The 18,989-nt window shown below is 27.6% G+C and overlaps 2 protein-coding genes across 2 annotated transcripts in view; one reads left to right on the top strand and one right to left on the bottom strand.

Annotated features, from left to right (window-relative positions):
• LOC111621886 (endoplasmic reticulum-Golgi intermediate compartment protein 2-like) overlaps positions 1-10,780 on the bottom strand; it is a 42,275-nt gene extending 31,495 nt beyond the window's left edge. The window contains exon 1 of the mRNA XM_023364142.1: positions 10,629-10,780. Coding sequence (XP_023219910.1) covers positions 10,629-10,780 — 152 coding nt within the window. The remainder of the gene's footprint in view (positions 1-10,628) is intronic.
• Positions 10,781-17,325: 6,545 nt separating this feature from the next.
• The window catches only part of LOC111621902, a 79,711-nt gene continuing 78,047 nt past the window's right edge, over positions 17,326-18,989 (top strand). Inside the window, exon 1 of the mRNA XM_023364155.1 lies at positions 17,326-17,722. The gene's annotated coding sequence lies outside the window, so the exon portion shown is untranslated. The remainder of the gene's footprint in view (positions 17,723-18,989) is intronic.

Consider the following 18,989-nt stretch of genomic DNA (forward strand, 5'->3'; position numbering starts at 1 on the left):
CATAGAAAAAGTTCACTTACTCCTGATCTGTACTATCATACTACTATCATTTGGTTTTTTCTTTTAATTATAAAACTGTGGTATATATAGGGCTTACAGAATATCATATATAGTCTATTTATTGTAATCTTAGATTAGAATAATTTTATGGACTATTTTCTGAAAATGAATTTTATGGAATATTATTAATCATTGTTTTGATATATTTTAATAGTACTAAATTTAAATATTAGATGGTACCTTTTTATTACTTGATAGTGAAATATAAAACAAATTTTATTGTAATTAATAAATAACATTAAAAAAATGAATACTTATAAATCTATATTACTATATTCTGAATGGACCGCAATTTGAAAAAATTGCAGACCTATAAATTTCCACTGTTGTCCATCCATCTGCCTTTCCTTAATCTCAGGAACAGAGTTAGACAGATGAAAGATGAGACCAAAAATGGAAACCTTAGGGGCAGAAAACCTCGAATTAACTATATATGAACTTCGAATGCAAACTGGAAGTAATGTTATTTGAATTTTCCCCTGAAAGGAGTTAGATGACCAGCATGACTTTATTGTTAAAGGAAAAGTATGATATACAGGAGCAAGACACTGCAGTACTGATTTGAGGTGGAGAGCATATATTTTTAATTAAATAAATTAAAAATGTGATTAAAAATTTCATCCTAGCATTGTGATGATGTCACAATAAATAATTGCTTGTTTTAGAATTTAAGTTTTAAATTTTTGTTAAAATCAGCTAAAATTATTTGACTCCATATTTACTCCATGAATTAGATAACTAGCTACATACTTATTAATATACACTTAAGTAATTTAGCATACTGTTTATATATTCATGTATTTATATGTTTTTTAAAATTAACATTCTTCTATATAGAGAGATTATACATAAATTACATAACACTATTTTTATACTTTTTAATTAACTACCATCCCACTCACTGTAGCATTCTATAATGATGTNTTAAGTAATTTAGCATACTGTTTATATATTCATGTATTTATATGTTTTTTAAAATTAACATTCTTCTATATAGAGAGATTATACATAAATTACATAACACTATTTTTATACTTTTTAATTAACTACCATCCCACTCACTGTAGCATTCTATAATGATGTCTCATATACCCAGTGTTGCCATCTTTTCAAAATTGCTGACCTGGACATTTTAAAATTAGGATGTTATACTGAGGCATGCACATTGTAAGAAACCATACAAGGCATGTGCAATGTCATTTTACAGCCAAGAACTGAACAATGTGCATGCAAGTTTTAAACTAGTTAGGGACTTGTGTTGGAATAAACCTAATATTTCCAAAATATTTGCAAATATTTTATAAATTTATTTTGTTTTATGATAAAGCTTAGTTCCCACTGAGCATTATTCACTGAAAAAAGCAAAAAACAGAGTGAATAACACATCAGACATGATGTCGTTTCTGGTGAATTTTACCATTTCATGAATTGCTTTGAAGTTTGGAACTGTCCAACTTTTTCAATAACGAAAAAATTTTGCCACCAATCGTGTTCCCATTAGTTTTCTTTTTTTAACTCTTTCTGCTCTGTGGGTACTAAGAGGGCCTCTTTCTGCAAGCCCATTATGGGTTTGGCCTGGCCCACAATGGGGCTGCTGGTGGGGCATGTGGTGAGGGATGGGGCCCGACATATCTGGCTGGACCACCCTCTGAAAAATTCCTGGGGATTTTTCGAACCGTCTGGATTCGATTCTGGGTCCCCAGAGCAGTAGGCTGCCACCTTGACCACTCGGCCAGCTGCCTGTCAAAATATTCCCATTATTTGTCACGTGGTTCTTGTTGTTTTTTAGATGGCTACAGAAACTTTCTCACACAATAGAGTAAATGCTGTAATTATGGCTTTTTAACATTCTTCTCACCCAGCATTGTTTTCTTTTTGACGTATCTTTCTTTCCCAATAAATCAGTGGCATGCTGTCCTTGGAAGCGCCGCTTATTTGTACGCTTAAACGCTTATATTTTCTAAAATATATATACATATTGTGTGATTATTTTCATATTTTAATGTACTTTGAATTAATTAAAATTAATATTTTATTATAACCGCATATTATAACCACTTTATGTATCTTATTACAAATTTCTATACTACATGTGAAAAAAATGATAACATTGCTATTGTTTATTTGAATATCAGTGGCAGAATGAAAGTGCTGTATTGTCAGCTTCCACAATGAAAATATCTGAATGGCTTGGCTGAATGGTGTAAAGTAGCCAGATTATATGCATTTGCACATGCGCTTTACAGAGCACAAACCTCATGCAGTTTAGCTGGTGGAACACACCAAAATATCATTTTGGCCGCCAGCCATGATCAATGTATATTTTGTATATATTAATATTTTTGATGTTTAGTTTTAAGTTCTTTCCTGTCCCTTTGTTCTAAAATTCTTTCTAGAATGTTCTGTTTTAATTCTCCTCCTGTGGGGGTAAGATTACCAATTCTGAGAACATGTGAAAAACAAAGGAGGGTGTGAAGCCCTAAGGCAAAAACGGCCAGAGAGTGGGGTCTTAGGTGGAGAAATCCCGAAAGGAAAGCATATGGAAGGCAGTGCTCGAGAGTGAGAAAGAAAGAAGAGAGAATACGAAGGGAGACTGCAAGGTGCTAAAGGGTTTGGGAGAGAAGTTACAGAAGACCGAACATTAAGTAGAATATTGATAAGAGTGAGAAATAAGAAGGCCTACGGTAAACAAAGAAAAACAAAGAAGAATAAAAGAAAAGAAAAAAAGAAAATCGGAAAAGGTGTCTTGCCCCAGAATTCATCAATCCAAAAAGAAGAAACCCAGGTATTTTCTATTCTTCCTCTCTGTCCTTAAGTCTTAATTTCAATTATTCTTTTTTTTCTCTTCTTCTAGTTGTAAGATAGCGTAAGTTAGTTATAAGATAGCGTAAGTTATTTATAAGATAGAATAAGTTAGATCGTCCCGCGTTCATATGCTGTGTGCTAAAAATGTTTGATAGCTTGATTGAAAATTGTTCAATGCCTGTAGACCTGAATTAATACAAGGTCATAAAGTTGGGATCTGCTAAAAAGAACTGGTTGGTTGTGAAAAATAAAATATTTTGTTATCGAAGTCTGTTTTATTGTACCATCTTGCTCGTGGGATTTAGTACATATCATAACGAACATCACAATTCCAATGATTCTATCCAGGACTGGTTCTGGGCTGTTAGCCACCTACATGCTAGATATTTGCCCCATTATGTGAATTGTGAATAGATTTATAACTTAGCCCAACCAATAACAGTTTACTGGTATGTTTTTATGATAGTTCTGTATAGTTGACAGGAGTTTAAGAAAAATCCATTAAAATATTTGATATATTTATTCTGCTTTTATTCTGCTCTCCCATCTTGTAGTACTTACAAATTTCAATGTTAAACTAGTGATATTACGATTTAGTATGTCCCATCTATAAGGGGATTCAGAAAAAAAGCGTGTACAATTCTCGTACAATGTTAAAAATGAACTCTCTTTGGCAGCATCATTTACAACTAAATTTAATAAATGAGATGCAGAAGGTACAAAAAGAGCTCTAGAATTTATTTTCCTTAAATTTATGATTTATGTATCCGTTTGTCATAAAAATTTGTCTTTCCACTTTTTTCCCAAGACTACAAATATTCAAGTACAAAGTGACCGGTTTCAACTTATTTCTACTTAAGTAGGTTAATAATTAAGAAATTAGGGAATTAGGGACATAAATAAAACCCTGCTAAAACAGCCAGAATTTTACTTAAACAAAAGCTTAACTGAACCAATCTCTAGCCGAGTACAGTGGAGACTGATTTCTTCGTAATATTAGATGTAATAGACAGAAATTTTTCCAGTTCAATGAGAGTCACTGAAAAGTNAACCTCGCGGGTAGGGTCGCGACTATTTTATACTTTGCCGTTACTTTATGAACTATACGGATTGAACCCGAGAGGGATTTGTATTCCAATTATTAACTATGTATAAATGTACGGAATAAACGGGTATTTTGTTAACGAACTTGGATTGGTGTGAGTTTCTTCCGACATTTTCCACTCCACACTGAACCCGAAGTCCTTGACGAGATCGCTCGTGATAATTCCCCATCCATCCGCGTATCTATCCGCGATAAATTGATAGATTGGTGTCAGATCCTGACAGGTGAAAGAATCTAACGATCCTTTCTCCTAACCCTTTTTCCCATCCTTTAGACAAGCGAGACCGGACCTCAAGGTCTTGAGTCGAGTAAGTGGTAGGAGAGGGACATCCTCGTAAACATCCTACCCCCGATTAGTCTCACATATTCATACAATTGAAGAATATTTTGTACCAGGTATGTAAATCCACCATACATTTTATTTCACCAAGTAAATTTTTATAATTTTATTTTTACTTTAGCCCTTATATCGTGGCTAATGATTCAGAATGTAATTGTGATATTAAAAATATATTTAGAGAAGTCTACGGTTTTTACTGGCTTATCGAACAAATGAATATGAATGGACCCTAGACGATCACTGCGCAATTAACTGATTGCCCCTGGAATCCGGCTTCTTACAGAAACACAGCTTTCCTATCATCAAATGTCACAGCACACCACTGCAATAAATAAACAAACGTGGTTAATGATGGAATATTGGAAGTGGCCATTTTATTTTTCGAGATCATATTTTCTCTTGCTTGCAAATGATTGGCTCCCTAAAATTTGCAATTGCTTTTCGCTTTTATCATTTGCTTTTGCTATTCGCTCAGTGTAAACTAACCTTAATTTCACAATGTCTATAAAAACCAGACAAATTAATAATTAATCTGGACCATGAATTTAAAAACTGGCTTGTCTGGGCAAAAACACTATTATTTACCTATCTCCAAAATTAATGTACATCCTCAATCAACACCTTTAACTGTACTAATGAATAATACATATATTGTTCAGTACACCAAACTATTTTATTAATTACATGTATATTGTACTGTACAAAGCATTGAGATAAACAATATGGTTTGCTTTGCAACACTTGAAAAATAAAAATGAATCATTATGTTATGCCAGGTTGAGACTGTAGCATTATGTAACATTTCTGTAAACATCCCATCTCCTTGATATACATTGTAATAATTGCCTGTATACTCACCCACCTATATTTGTATTATGCAATTTATGGACATCCCCAAAATGTATTGATAATTATTTGGACCTATTTATTAAACCTTTATATAGAGGAATATTCTACTGTCATTCTATATCTATATCTATTTCTTTAAAGCATTTATTTTTTTATATTTGTAGAAAACATAAATTTAAATATTAATTTATAAGAATTTAAACTTGTTTATAAATTTAATTTCATTATGTACAGTACAGTCGAACCTTCAATGACGGCCATTTTTATGTTCCCGTCAGTGTCCGTAGTTCAGAGGTTTGACTGTATGTATTTTGTCATGCGAGATGTAAAATAAGCTTTATTCTTTCATATTTCTCACGTTATAAAAGCCATTTTTAATTAAAATATAATAAAATTTATTGTTTATAACAGTAAAACTTAATTTTTAGGGATAAAATATGTAAATAAACCGGTACGAAATCAGAATTTTTAATTGTAAAATTGGAAATTATTATCTGATATCATTCACACTTTAAGATGAAATACAAGGCAATTCGTGTAATAACTGGATTTGGAGAAAAACATTTAATTGATACAACTTCAATTGATTTTTTATTAAGCGAAGACAGAATTTAGGAAGGAGAGATTCGATTCTTTTCTTCCAAGAAATTCCAATCGCGTTTTAATTATCGACAACTTTTTTTTATCCTTGTCGGATTTTCTGGGCTATTTCAACTATGCTTTCAGTCATTAAGTCCTTTAAGTTCATTATCTAAACTTCTATTCTATTTGTAGAGCCATCTAAACTTTCAAGTGACATCNCACAATATATTTTTAAATGAATGATATTAAAAAATATTTCAGATTTCAATGTCTAAAAATACATTAAATTTGAATGTCTGATTACTTTGGTAACTAAAGTTCATTAAGAAACAGCCATTACCTTAATAAGAAATATTATATCTGATAAAGGTGAATCACATGAGAATTAGAAAGATGATGATTTTGCACATTTTATCATAAGAGTTTATTGTATTGCTTTATCTAACTAGAAAAAGCAAAAAGTTTCAAGAGACATTTGATTATTTCAATTTCCTTCTACTTACAGGTTTTCATATAAAGAAATTCTCATCATTTTGTACCAATCAAAAATGAAACTTTCAATTTATTATTTCCAAGAAGCATTTGTTTGATCTTCATTCCTAGCATTATTGCTATGCAGCAATATAGAGAATTAGACAGTTGGAATTATCATCAAATTCTGTCAAAAAGTAAAATTTGAACAGATCTTTCAAAGTTAAGTTTGAAAACTACCAAAAGAACTGTTACATTCCACATAAAAACTTCTCAAAAGTACTTAAAATTGTATTTTTAAGAAGCTCAAGAAAATTAATTTTTTTTCATTTATTTAAGGAATCATATTATGTTATTTAGTGTTGTTTAGTGTTCACACTTTATTTTATAACATTATAAAATAAGCAAAATGAAAAGGTAATAAATATTTTATTGAGAATGTATGATCTGTATAAACAGACATTCATGCACTAAAGCAAAATAGTCTGTATTATTATTATACATCATATTCAGAACTTTAATAACAAATTTTGCACTTAAACAGATATTAACTTACTTTTTAGATCATTTTTTCACCATTTAAATTATTTAGTTGCACTGTCCATTAATTATGTATACAGTTTAAGGAAGGGGGATTACAAACAGTACACCATTGTAAATTATGAAGATAGAGGAGGTTGAGGCATCGTCTATGTAGTCTTTTTTCAACACCAATGATAATAGTAGCATACAAATTTGCTTTTATAAGCCTACTTATTAATTACATATACAATATTTTATGAATCTCAACATTGAAAAAAAAATGACTAAAAAATATCCAAAGTCTTTTATGACTTTGGTATACAAAACACACTCTGATATCCAAAGTCATAAAAGACTTTGGATATCAGAGTGTGTTTTGTGTAAGTACCTGCAAAGAAGTTTCTAAGAAAAGCGATATGAGCTTCTGCAGCCATCATGTTTGTGTATTGGTAAATAAATATGTTAGTTTTCTTTATTTCTTTGTGTATTCAGTATACAATATTGAGCAAAATAAATATGTGGCCTGCACTTGTCATTCTCTCAGTTATCTGGCCTACTGTTAAAAAAGTTTGGTGATCCTTGCTCAAGTACATGAATAGGATGTCATAAAAGAACTCCATCCAAGACTAGAACAATTACACCTCACATTCAAATCTGCATTGGTACAGTACATTCATACATCACTAGACAAATAAACTATCAGTTAGGAAATACTTGCAGAACTTTTTTAAGTCATTTTTTTTTCAATGTTGAGATTCATAAAATATTCAAAAATTCACCAAACATTTCATTTCACTGATTTTCTTAAAAATTATATTACTGTCAAATACAAAAATCAGATTGGACCAATTTTGGCATATTTACTTACACGTTACCTTTGAAACAGTGTTTGATGAATTTATTGGACTTCGAACTCAAAATTGAGTTTTAAATAAACACTTGGCTGTATTTCCATCTCCATTCAACTAAATGGAGATGGAAATAAAGCCAAGTATTTATTTAAAACTCAATTTTGAGTTCAAAGTCCAATTTTTACTTACACTTATTTTAATTTTTTCTACATAGTAAGTTTATCTACAGTCTATGATATTTCTATATAAATAATTATATTTTAGCTCATTTGTGGCATGATGCAGAGATGGTCTGGATGAACTGAAGTTGTGGGCTGGATCTGGCTTGGAATTCATTTGGTGACTCCTGTACTACAATTATTTATAGCTTTATAAACAGTGTAGACCAATTTTTTGGTAACAGAACAAACTAAAACCATGATATAATTTCTGACAAGATAATGAAAACCATAAAAATGGTAAAACTTAACCTAAGGCTAGAAAATCATTAAAAAATCATATAAATAATAATACAATCATTAAATATGCTTTAATTTGTCGATATATGCAGTGCAATCCTATTGAATCTAATGACAAGAATGGCCAGTCAGATGCCTGATGGCACTGTACTGTATATACTACAATACGGATGATGAGACACTCATGTCAGATGAGCTTCTCATGTCACCAAGGAATTAATTAAGAGACATCGAAGAGTATAAAATAAATAAATATTAAAACAACAAAATGGTGAATTTTATTTTAAAAATATAAAATATGTAAGAAAACAGCATTAAAAAATTGTTAATTATGTTTAATTCTGAATCTTTGCATTTAGAGACATATAAATTAACACAGTCCTAAGTAAGGAGGAACAAATACAAGTTATTAGCATCATCAAAATGGTGAATTATGGTGGGAACCTGCAGTCACAGTGGGAAGTTGCTGAAGATTTTAACAGGCTACATCCAGACTTCCTACCAATCACACACAGTGATCTGCATGCCAATCTGTTAAACTCTTCAGCAACTTCACACTGACTGATCCCCTACCATAATTTATTCCCCTTACTCAGTGCCACAGTTTATTTGTAAAAGAATAAACAAAGATCAACATTATTCACATAGTTTCAGACTTATGAGAAATTTTGTATATATGTCAAAGATCATATAATACAATTAATTTTAATAAATGTAAAGAATAAATGTTTTCTGAATTTTCTAATGATAGCTGTTTTGTCTGTTGATTAAGTAAACATTTCTTCAATCCGAAAAAATTCTTCGGTAGACTACCTCACAGCCAATTCAGGTGCAAGTGTGAAAAATAAGCCATTGAAACCTATGGAGACCCTTAGGGTATTATGAAATGTGTTTTTATTGTTTTGTAAGCATTATCTAATCACATTGTTTTTTGTCAATTTAATAATTGAAATTTATTTTGTAGCATTGAAGAGGAGCTAGAAAGTTAATCTAGCTCAAAAAGCATCTGTAAAAAAAATAATAAAAAATAAAGGAGTTTTAAAAAATGCTTATGGTACATCACGCAAAAAGAATTATTGATTTAATATTAAAATAATTTTCTATGTTAAGCTATTATAAGAAAATGAATTTATGTATAATTTTTTGAAATTTAATTGACTGAGGAGGGGCAGTGACTAAAACATGTTATCGTACTTGTAACCGTATCAACTAAATAAAGATGGAATACCGCCAAGTGTTGAAATAGAAACACATCTTGTGTTAGTGAATCAAAGAAATTAAGACAACACGGTTTCAGAAGATTTCAGCGAGTATAATAAACTGAATTTATGTATAATTTTTTGATATTTAATTGACTGAGGAGGGGCAGTGACTAAAACATGTTATCGTACTTGTAACCGTATCAACTAAATAAAGATGGAATACCACCAAGTGTTGAAATAGAAACACATCTTGTGTTAGTGAATCAAAGAAATTAAGACAACACGGTTTCAGAAGATTTCAGAGAGTTTTATAACCTGAATTGGCTGTGAGGTAGTCTACCAAAAAATTTTTTCGGATTGAAGAGACATTTACTTAATCAAATAATGAAATATTTTGTAAACCATAAGAAATTAAAAAATCCTAAAACAAATTGATTGAGAAACATCACAACTTTTAAAAAAGCTAAGAATTTAATATTAATTTTCTTGTCAAATTTTTTTGCCTTTTTTTTTTTATAGGGGTGTCAACAATACTTTCAATAATTCATTTAAAATTCAAATTATGTTCAGTGACTGGAACAACATTTATATAATGATCAATAATTTCAATATACAATCTGCTTTCTCTTTTTTTATGGCAATGACTATTAGTATTGGCTTTTCAATTTTAGCTCCTTCATCTGCATAGTTGTGATCTTCATTTCAAATATATTCCTTAAGACCATGCAGTTTGTCATCTTGTTGAAGCAGATATTTGATTTTCTTGAGCTGCATTTTGGATAATTCCTCACCTTCAAAATACCTAGCAACCATCAGCTGAAGGAATTTTATTTTTGTCTTTCATGACATTTTATATAATTTTTAAAAATTATTTGTAATTAAGAGAACATTATTTTTTGTTTTTTAAAATACAATATACATGATCAGTAATCAAAACACAGCATTAAATAATAATATAAATTTATTTACTAAGCCAAAAGATTGCTGTAATTAATTGGGCTATTAATATGCTATAATTAATAATTAGAAACTAAGTAATTTAGTACTAAAGGTTAATTATGATTAATTATGGTAATTGTTTGGCTTAGTATCAATACATCAAGTTTCTAGAAGTTGATATTTAAAATTTTTTTGTATACAATTTTTATTAATTCAATTATTTTCAGAGATTGTATTATTTCAAAACTATGATTAGGAAAATTGCAGTTAANTTGCTAGTGAAGAACGATAACTTAATTGATCCGAGTGTTAAGTTATAGAAATAAAGATTAGATTACACACATTTTTTTCTTTTGAACGACACTACGAGTGTTATGGAATGTCGAGTGGAGAGTCGAGTTTCCGGGAATCTACTGTACTATAAAATTGTATAGATAAAAATACTAATCTACCTCATTAAGGTTGTCTTTTCGAGTTATGGATTTTATCATTACGAAATTTGCTCCTAATTTTGTATAGAGATCCATATCTTGAATGCAAGATTTCCATTTCAGTTTACGCATATCCAAATCCGATTCAAAAAATTCCTCATACATATTTAAAGCTTCTTTCGTATCGATTACAAGTTTTCTAAAATTGTTGTCGATGCGAGGCAAATAACGAACAATAATAATCCATACATAGAAGTTATAAATTATTCTGTTTAGAAAAATTTATATCAATAAACGTACTGTACAAATGTTTAATTAAATTATTTACTTAGTATTAAATGAATTTTATTGGTGTTAATTATATTTTCTATAATTTTTCAAGTAAATTATGATATTAAACCGGCTAAGGCTGTTAAGAAGACAGCCTATTGTTCTCAGGGACTGCAGATCGAATCTACACGGTCAACGAACCTCAGAAATTTTCTAATGGGTGGTCTGTTTCGAATATGCCACTCTCATTCAGAGCCTAACCGAACCTATAATTGACTTGAGAAAAAATTTTTATCGGCAGAAAATGTTCAAAAATTTTTACTGCGGCTTACGGCTAGTTGTGATCAGGCGTTTTTAAATTAAAAGTTACAAAATGCGCATCGTAGTTGGAAACAATGACTTTAAATATGTGTACCTTAACAAACTACTTGATTGGTTAGAAAAATGGAGATTCTTGGTCTGAAAACTAGCACGTTGACAAGAAAAACATATTCTGCATTACACCACAGCATTTATGGCTTAATTGAATTGGTTCGATACTGTATTGTGGAATTAAAATTTTATTGTTTTCTACCTTATTAAATCTTCTGAAAGCGTGTTGTCTTAATTTCTTTGATTTACTAACACAAGGTGTGTTTCTATTTCAACACTTTGTGTCTAGTAACCTGTAATCTTTTAATTTGTGTGCTGGAAATACTAGAACCCATTTAAAGAAATTTTAACCTTTGAACCATTGTAATATCTTTTAAGATTTCCCAGGAGCGAGTAAAATTTACGCTGGTAAACCTGTTTTACTTATACACAAAGATTTTAATAACACCATTGTAAAAAGAACAACCGAAATTTTAATGAACGCCCCAAGACCAAAACCGGATATATAATATTACGCCAGTTCTATGAATGTATATGCTTTCTGTGTTGAAAAAGTGTTTATGTTGACTGAGGAGGGCAGTGCCCGAAACGTGTTATCGTACTTGTAACCGTATCAACTAAATAAAGATGGAATACCGCCAAGTGTTGAAATAGAAACACATCTTGTGTTAGTGAATCAAAGAAATTAAGACAACACGGTTTCAGAAGATTTCAGAGAGTTTTATAACCTGAATTGGCTGTGAGGTAGTCTACCAAAAAATTTTTTCGGATTGAAGAGACATTTACTTAATCAATAAATGTATTGTTTAATTAACATCCAATTTGTGAGATAAAACTAGTAAATTTATTAGTATGAATAATAAACATATTAATAATTTGAAGTATTATTAGTAAAATAATTATATTTTATTAAGCTTGTTAAATTTAGTTACAATAATTTTAGTATTGTAAATACATGGTAATAAACTTTTCAGAACAGTTGTATTTAACTTAATGACAGTCAATTAATATTACTTTTTTATTTATGTAAAACTTTGAATTAAATTATTTGTAGGAACATTAAGAGTAAAAAATGAAATAATTAACAAAAATTACAAAATTCAATTATTTGAATTAAATTTAATATATTGTTAAATTTGCATTTTGACAATTTGTTAAAGTTTATATAATGAACTCTTTAAATTAAAACTCTAATTAAACTGTTTCAAAGCATTTATATTTTCAAAATGAATTAAATACAGTTAAACAACTTTTCATAATAAAATTTATTCATTATGATTGAATTTTACATAATAAATTATTTAATTCATTAATTTTTAGTATTCAATTCTGAATGTAAATGATAGTCTGTTTAAAAAGTTATAATAAATCAGTAGATAATCTACTTTATATTAGATTAACAATTACAAATTTTTACTTTCATTAAGTATTGAAAGCTAAGTATATCACTAACAACATTAATAAATCTGATTTTCTGAACAAGTTTTTAGATAAACAGAATTGATTTTAAAAATTACTAACACTTAATTAAGCTACTAAACTATCTGTTAATTATATTTTGATAATAAATAAACTGTTTATGCTTTGTATATAATTATTATAACTAAATTTTTATTAACAGTTGAAATTCTTCCTAAATTCAGTTAAAAGTGTTTGAATTAGAAAGAGACAATCTAACAGTTTGATATTAATTTAAGTATTTATTAGTTTTAAATTTCTTTTTGTAGATATTTTAAAATAGAAATTCCATAATATTTATTATGATACTTTTCTTTATATTAATATTGTAGATAATCTTAATCAAAATCTTAATTTTGATAAATTTGAATTTATGGACAATTTCTTTTTAAACCATAAATATATAAATCTTCCATTCAGTAATATTTCATTTACCAAACGTACAACTATAAAATAAGATGTATTTAACTATTTATATGTTTTGCCTTAAAAATACATTATTTTAAGAGATTTACAATTTCTTTATGGATAGATGACTTTTCAAAATCTTTTATGTTACTTATTAATAAATATAATTATGAAATAACTTAGTAAAATGTAAAATATAATAAAAATTAAAATAAAAAAGGATTTAAACGAATACATAGAAAGCAAAATAAGAGAATTATAAAAGATAATGAATAAAGATAATGTGAATTAATTATAAACAGATTAACAGATAAAATATTGCAATGCTGGAAGGGGTATCAAAAGGGAAAGAGCTAGAGAAAATTTCCCAGCTCTCTCCCTCTTGACACCCCCGGAAGAAAGCTTAGGAGCCCACAGTGGTTCCTATAAATTAATTTTATTTTTACTAACAAAACAAAATCTTTAAGACTGTTATTTATCAATAAAGAAACATTCTACACACTTCATTTGTTTAAAAAAATGATAAAAAGGAATAAAAGGGAAATAATAAGGAATAAAAGGAATACTAAGGAATAAAAGGGGTCCCATAAAAGCTTCCAAAAGCCTTGGGTACAGTATAGGTTGAATAGTATTAAAATATATTCTTAGTAAAAAAATAGTTTAAGTTGTTTATATTTAGTAAATTTCTTAAACTTTCTACAAGATATAAGTTTCTTACATTAATATAAATATAGAATAATTAAAACGTTTTTCAAAAATCNTAGAGAGACAAACTACATGCATTAAGAATATTTATTGTTCAAAAATTAATTATTTAAAAATATGACAAACTCATTAAATTTAGCAAAATTAATAGTAATGTAGTTATTTAGAGAATTAGACAATGCAATATTACAATTTGGAAACTGATGTCTTTATATCTTATCTGATTATAAATATTTTCAAATAGCAATAGGTTATATTTAGTAATGAAAATTAAGAAAACAAATTAGATAATTTTCATAGTAAATCTATTAATATTTACAATACAATTCTTATCAATATGTTCTTAAACAGAAAGTGAATTTATCAAATTCAAATTGGTGTTATCATTAAAACAGAAAGTGAATTTATCAAATTTACTAATACACCAATAACACCAATTTTCTTAGATTTTGTCTCAATCAATTAGCTTGCAGATCTACAACAATAAAGTTTTCATAAATCATTTAATATTTTATTTAAAATAATATCAAAATATTGGTGTCTTATAACTTAAAGAGTTAATTTTGACTTTAATAATTCAGTAAACAAATTTCCAATACATATATTTATTAAAAGTGGTAATTTTTGCTTAGCAATGGTAATTATTTTTATCATCAATTAAAAAGAAATTAACTGCTTAAGTTATAAATGTAAGAATTAACAATAATGCTGCATATTTCTAAATTTGTTAATTTACTAGTTATAATTAATAATAAAAGCTAAATTTTCAAAAAATGTTTAGTGATAATCTTGGCTATTAATTTAAAAAATTACTGTATATGATTTAATGTCACTATATCAATTCAATACACTAAGACACAGACCAAAATAAATCAATAAAACTAAAAGACATTGTCTTTTTGGTGTTAAGTTCTACTTAAAATCAGAAAGACAGTTTTTTACTTCTAATCACTATATCAATAATGGAAATAAAATTTTATTATTTTCTTTCACTATTAAGAGAATATATTCTATATAAATTTACTGTATGTGCTGTACAAATGTATTAGTAATTTGAACATATGCTAGGCTACCTATTAAAAGCAGCATTAAACAGCTGCATCACATGTAAATCATTTAAACTATAGCTTTAATGCATTTATTTCCAATTTGACATAAGTGTAATTTTTTAAATATAAATGTTAGTTAAAAAATAAAAAAATAATAAATTTTACAACTGTCAGTAACTGCATTATTAATTATTTTGAACAATTTAGCTAACAAAATATGTAAAATATAGTATATTTATCTATAAAAATAATCAAAACATAATTTAAAATATGATTACATTTGCAATTGTATTTTTTAATACATAAAATTTAATGTAGAAAGCATTTTTAGCTTAAAAAAAAATTCTCCTACTGATTGCTTTTTTGATATACAAAATATATAATCAGTCAATCAAGTAAAGTATAGTAACATTAAATCGCAAAACACAGTAATTCTAACATCTTTGGGTTAGTTTTAATATGTAAAGCTACTAATGATAATTAGAAATAGCCAAAAATGTTGGTGTTTCATACATGCTTGTAATTTAATGTTAAATTAACTTATATCAAATTATATCAGGTAAGTTATATATTACCTCATTATCTGATGGCATATTTTTATATAAAAAAGCACAATGCCAGGCTGATCAGAATATCAACCAAAACACATCCATGGAAGAATGGAGCAAATAAATGGCAAACTTGCATAATAAAATTGTTAAAATGCATCCTGTATATACAAATACAAATCTTTATTGACATATAATTTATATCAATAAAGATTCACAGAAAGAACAAAAATAGATAATGTTCTATCAAGAGATGTATCGAACCAAACTATCCTTTGGCATGTATTATATAATACATACCAAGTTTACCAAGAGTTTTACTGTACATGATAATATACAAATTTTTAGTATTTCTTATAATTAAAGTTCATATTTCTATTAAATTTTATAAGCAAAAAAGCCTTTAAAACAGCTTATTAATCAAATTAATAATTAAATTAATGTAAATATTTTTTTAAAATATTAGGAAAATTATACGTTTTTATATTTATAAACAGAATTTTTTAAATATGAGCTTAAAAACCAAAAATAACGATTGAAGCTGTTACATAATGAACTTGAATAGATACATGAGATTATAATGTGATGTTTCTGTTGAGTTTTATAAATAAATTATATAAAAAGCTCCCAAATACTTTATTATTTAAGATAATAAGTAAATGAATGTAAATATTTTAAAAAATATTAATAAAATCATATATATATTTTTACATAATTAAAAGGTAAAATAAAAGAAAATTTAAATGAATTTAAAAAATACCTTTCAGACTGGAAAAATGATATAATTGCGATTAATTAAGGATTAAAGTGAAAATGAGGATAATTTGACATCTGTATACTCGCAACCAACCACAGAACAGGCATTTGCCATATTGTTTAGTCTCAAACCCAAAAGTGCTTATTTTGCGAGATTAATAAAAGCGATCTGTTTAACGTATTCACTTTGGTGCTACACTTTATAACCGCTGTTGTGTTTCGTCACACTACTATTATACGTTATACAGGAAGAGAAGAGTTTTATTTCCGGGTGGCATTTATATAAATAATGTTTAAGTAACGCCAATTTGATCTGTTTTTCCTTCGAGTTCGGCTTCACATGCGAACATTATGGTCGTGCGGGGAAGTTACAATCGAAGGTTCCAGCTGCATCACAAAACGTATGTTTATTTTTATCTTTTTAAACTCTTATTATATACTTGTATATGTAAATTATAAATTAATTTAGTGTAATGTTAAACAATGTTTGTTTTTAATCAAAAAATTCGCAATACGCCAATCGTTTATAATATAAAACTGCATTCAAACCGCATTGATTTTACTGTTCACAGCTTTTTAACTAAGGTCAGAATTTGGGGCAGATTTTTGTCGGATGAACAATTTATATAGACTTTTCTCTTGACGTTTCTTCAGGTTTTTACCCTTCTTTCCTAGCTTTAAAACATTCCTACGCTCCTGTCCTTTATAAAACTCTATTAATCTATCATAAAATTCCTTAAGGGGATATTTTTAATCACGTTTATTGACCTTCCAACATAGAGAAACGGTGAATAAGATGCGGTTTTTTGGAATTAATTAATTAATAATTATCCGGGATTTATAAGTTTTTAATAATAAAATCTCCTGTTTTTTAAATCAAAAACTAAATTTAAAAAATTAATTATATGATTTAAATTCGAATGACTTAACGCTATTAAAATTTCAAAATTTTCGTTTAAATTTTATATTAATAAAATTAAAAACGTCTTATCCACGCAGCTGTTAGATGGTTCTTAATCAAGAGAACTGATGTGATACTGCACTAATTAGTAAATTGAACGGAACTTTAACGATGACAGTAAAACGTGTCATAAACTTGTAACTTAGATTNATAAAAGAAAATTTAAATGAATTTAAAAAATACCTTTCAGACTGGAAAAATGATATAATTGCGATTAATTAAGGATTAAAGTGAAAATGAGGATAATTTGACATCTGTATACTCGCAACCAACCACAGAACAGGCATTTGCCATATTGTTTAGTCTCAAACCCAAAAGTGCTTATTTTGCGAGATTAATAAAAGCGATCTGTTTAACGTATTCACTTTGGTGCTACACTTTATAACCGCTGTTGTGTTTCGTCACACTACTATTATACGTTATACAGGAAGAGAAGAGTTTTATTTCCGGGTGGCATTTATATAAATAATGTTTAAGTAACGCCAATTTGATCTGTTTTTCCTTCGAGTTCGGCTTCACATGCGAACATTATGGTCGTGCGGGGAAGTTACAATCGAAGGTTCCAGCTGCATCACAAAACGTATGTTTATTTTTATCTTTTTAAACTCTTATTATATACTTGTATATGTAAATTATAAATTAATTTAGTGTAATGTTAAACAATGTTTGTTTTTAATCAAAAAATTCGCAATACGCCAATCGTTTATAATATAAAACTGCATTCAAACCGCATTGATTTTACTGTTCACAGCTTTTTAACTAAGGTCAGAATTTGGGGCAGATTTTTGTCGGATGAACAATTTATATAGACTTTTCTCTTGACGTTTCTTCAGGTTTTTACCCTTCTTTCCTAGCTTTAAAACAATCCTACGCTCCTGTCCTTTATAAAACTCTATTAATCTATCATAAAATTCCTTAAGGGGATATTTTTAATCACGTTTATTGACCTTCCAACATAGAGAAACGGTGAATAAGATGCGGTTTTTTGGAATTAATTAATTAATAATTATCCGGGATTTATAAGTTTTTAATAATAAAATCTCCTGTTTTTTAAATCAAAAACTAAATTTAAAAAATTAATTATATGATTTAAATTCGAATGACTTAACGCTATTAAAATTTCAAAATTTTCGTTTAAATTTTATATTAATAAAATTAAAAACGTCTTATCCACGCAGCTGTTAGATGGTTCTTAATCAAGAGAACTGATGTGATACTGCACTAATTAGTAAATTGAACGGAACTTTAACGATGACAGTAAAACGTGTCATAAACTTGTAACTTAGATTAAATTATTTAAAATATTATAATTTTTTTCATTTTAAAAAAGAAGAAAATTAAAAATGTAAAATTAAGTTTAAAAATTTTCTAAATCTTTTGTATGTTTAAACAATATTAAACTTAATTGATTAGTGTATCAAAGAATTTTCCTTTTAAAATTCTTTAATGCAATTATAAAATTAACATTCTGTTTATTAAAGTGTTAAATGAGTAAAAAATTTAAAGATTAACCAACAGGTATTTTAAAAAAAGAATATTTTTATTAAAAGAATTTTTAAATTAAATTTTTTCTTTAAAAAAAGTTATATAATAATGCAGGAACTTGTAAATGTATCACTGTATTTTATACTTTTATTAAGCATAGTCAATGTATGATGCTTTTATTTTTAAACATAAATTTAAATAAGTAAATTCCCTTCATTTCTAGTTTATTACTTTATACAAAAATTTGAATTTTTAAAATTTTTCTATTCAGAATTTTAAAATGCTTCTTTGAAATTCTAGATAAAATACTAATGCTTTTTCAGTTAAAGTCATTGAACATTTTTTGCTTTTCAATCAAAATT

The sequence above is a fragment of the Centruroides sculpturatus genome, unplaced genomic scaffold, assembly GCF_000671375.1.
Source record: "Centruroides sculpturatus isolate CEXI.00-Female unplaced genomic scaffold, Cexi_2.0 scaffold200, whole genome shotgun sequence".
Classification (NCBI taxonomy): domain Eukaryota; kingdom Metazoa; phylum Arthropoda; class Arachnida; order Scorpiones; family Buthidae; genus Centruroides; species Centruroides sculpturatus.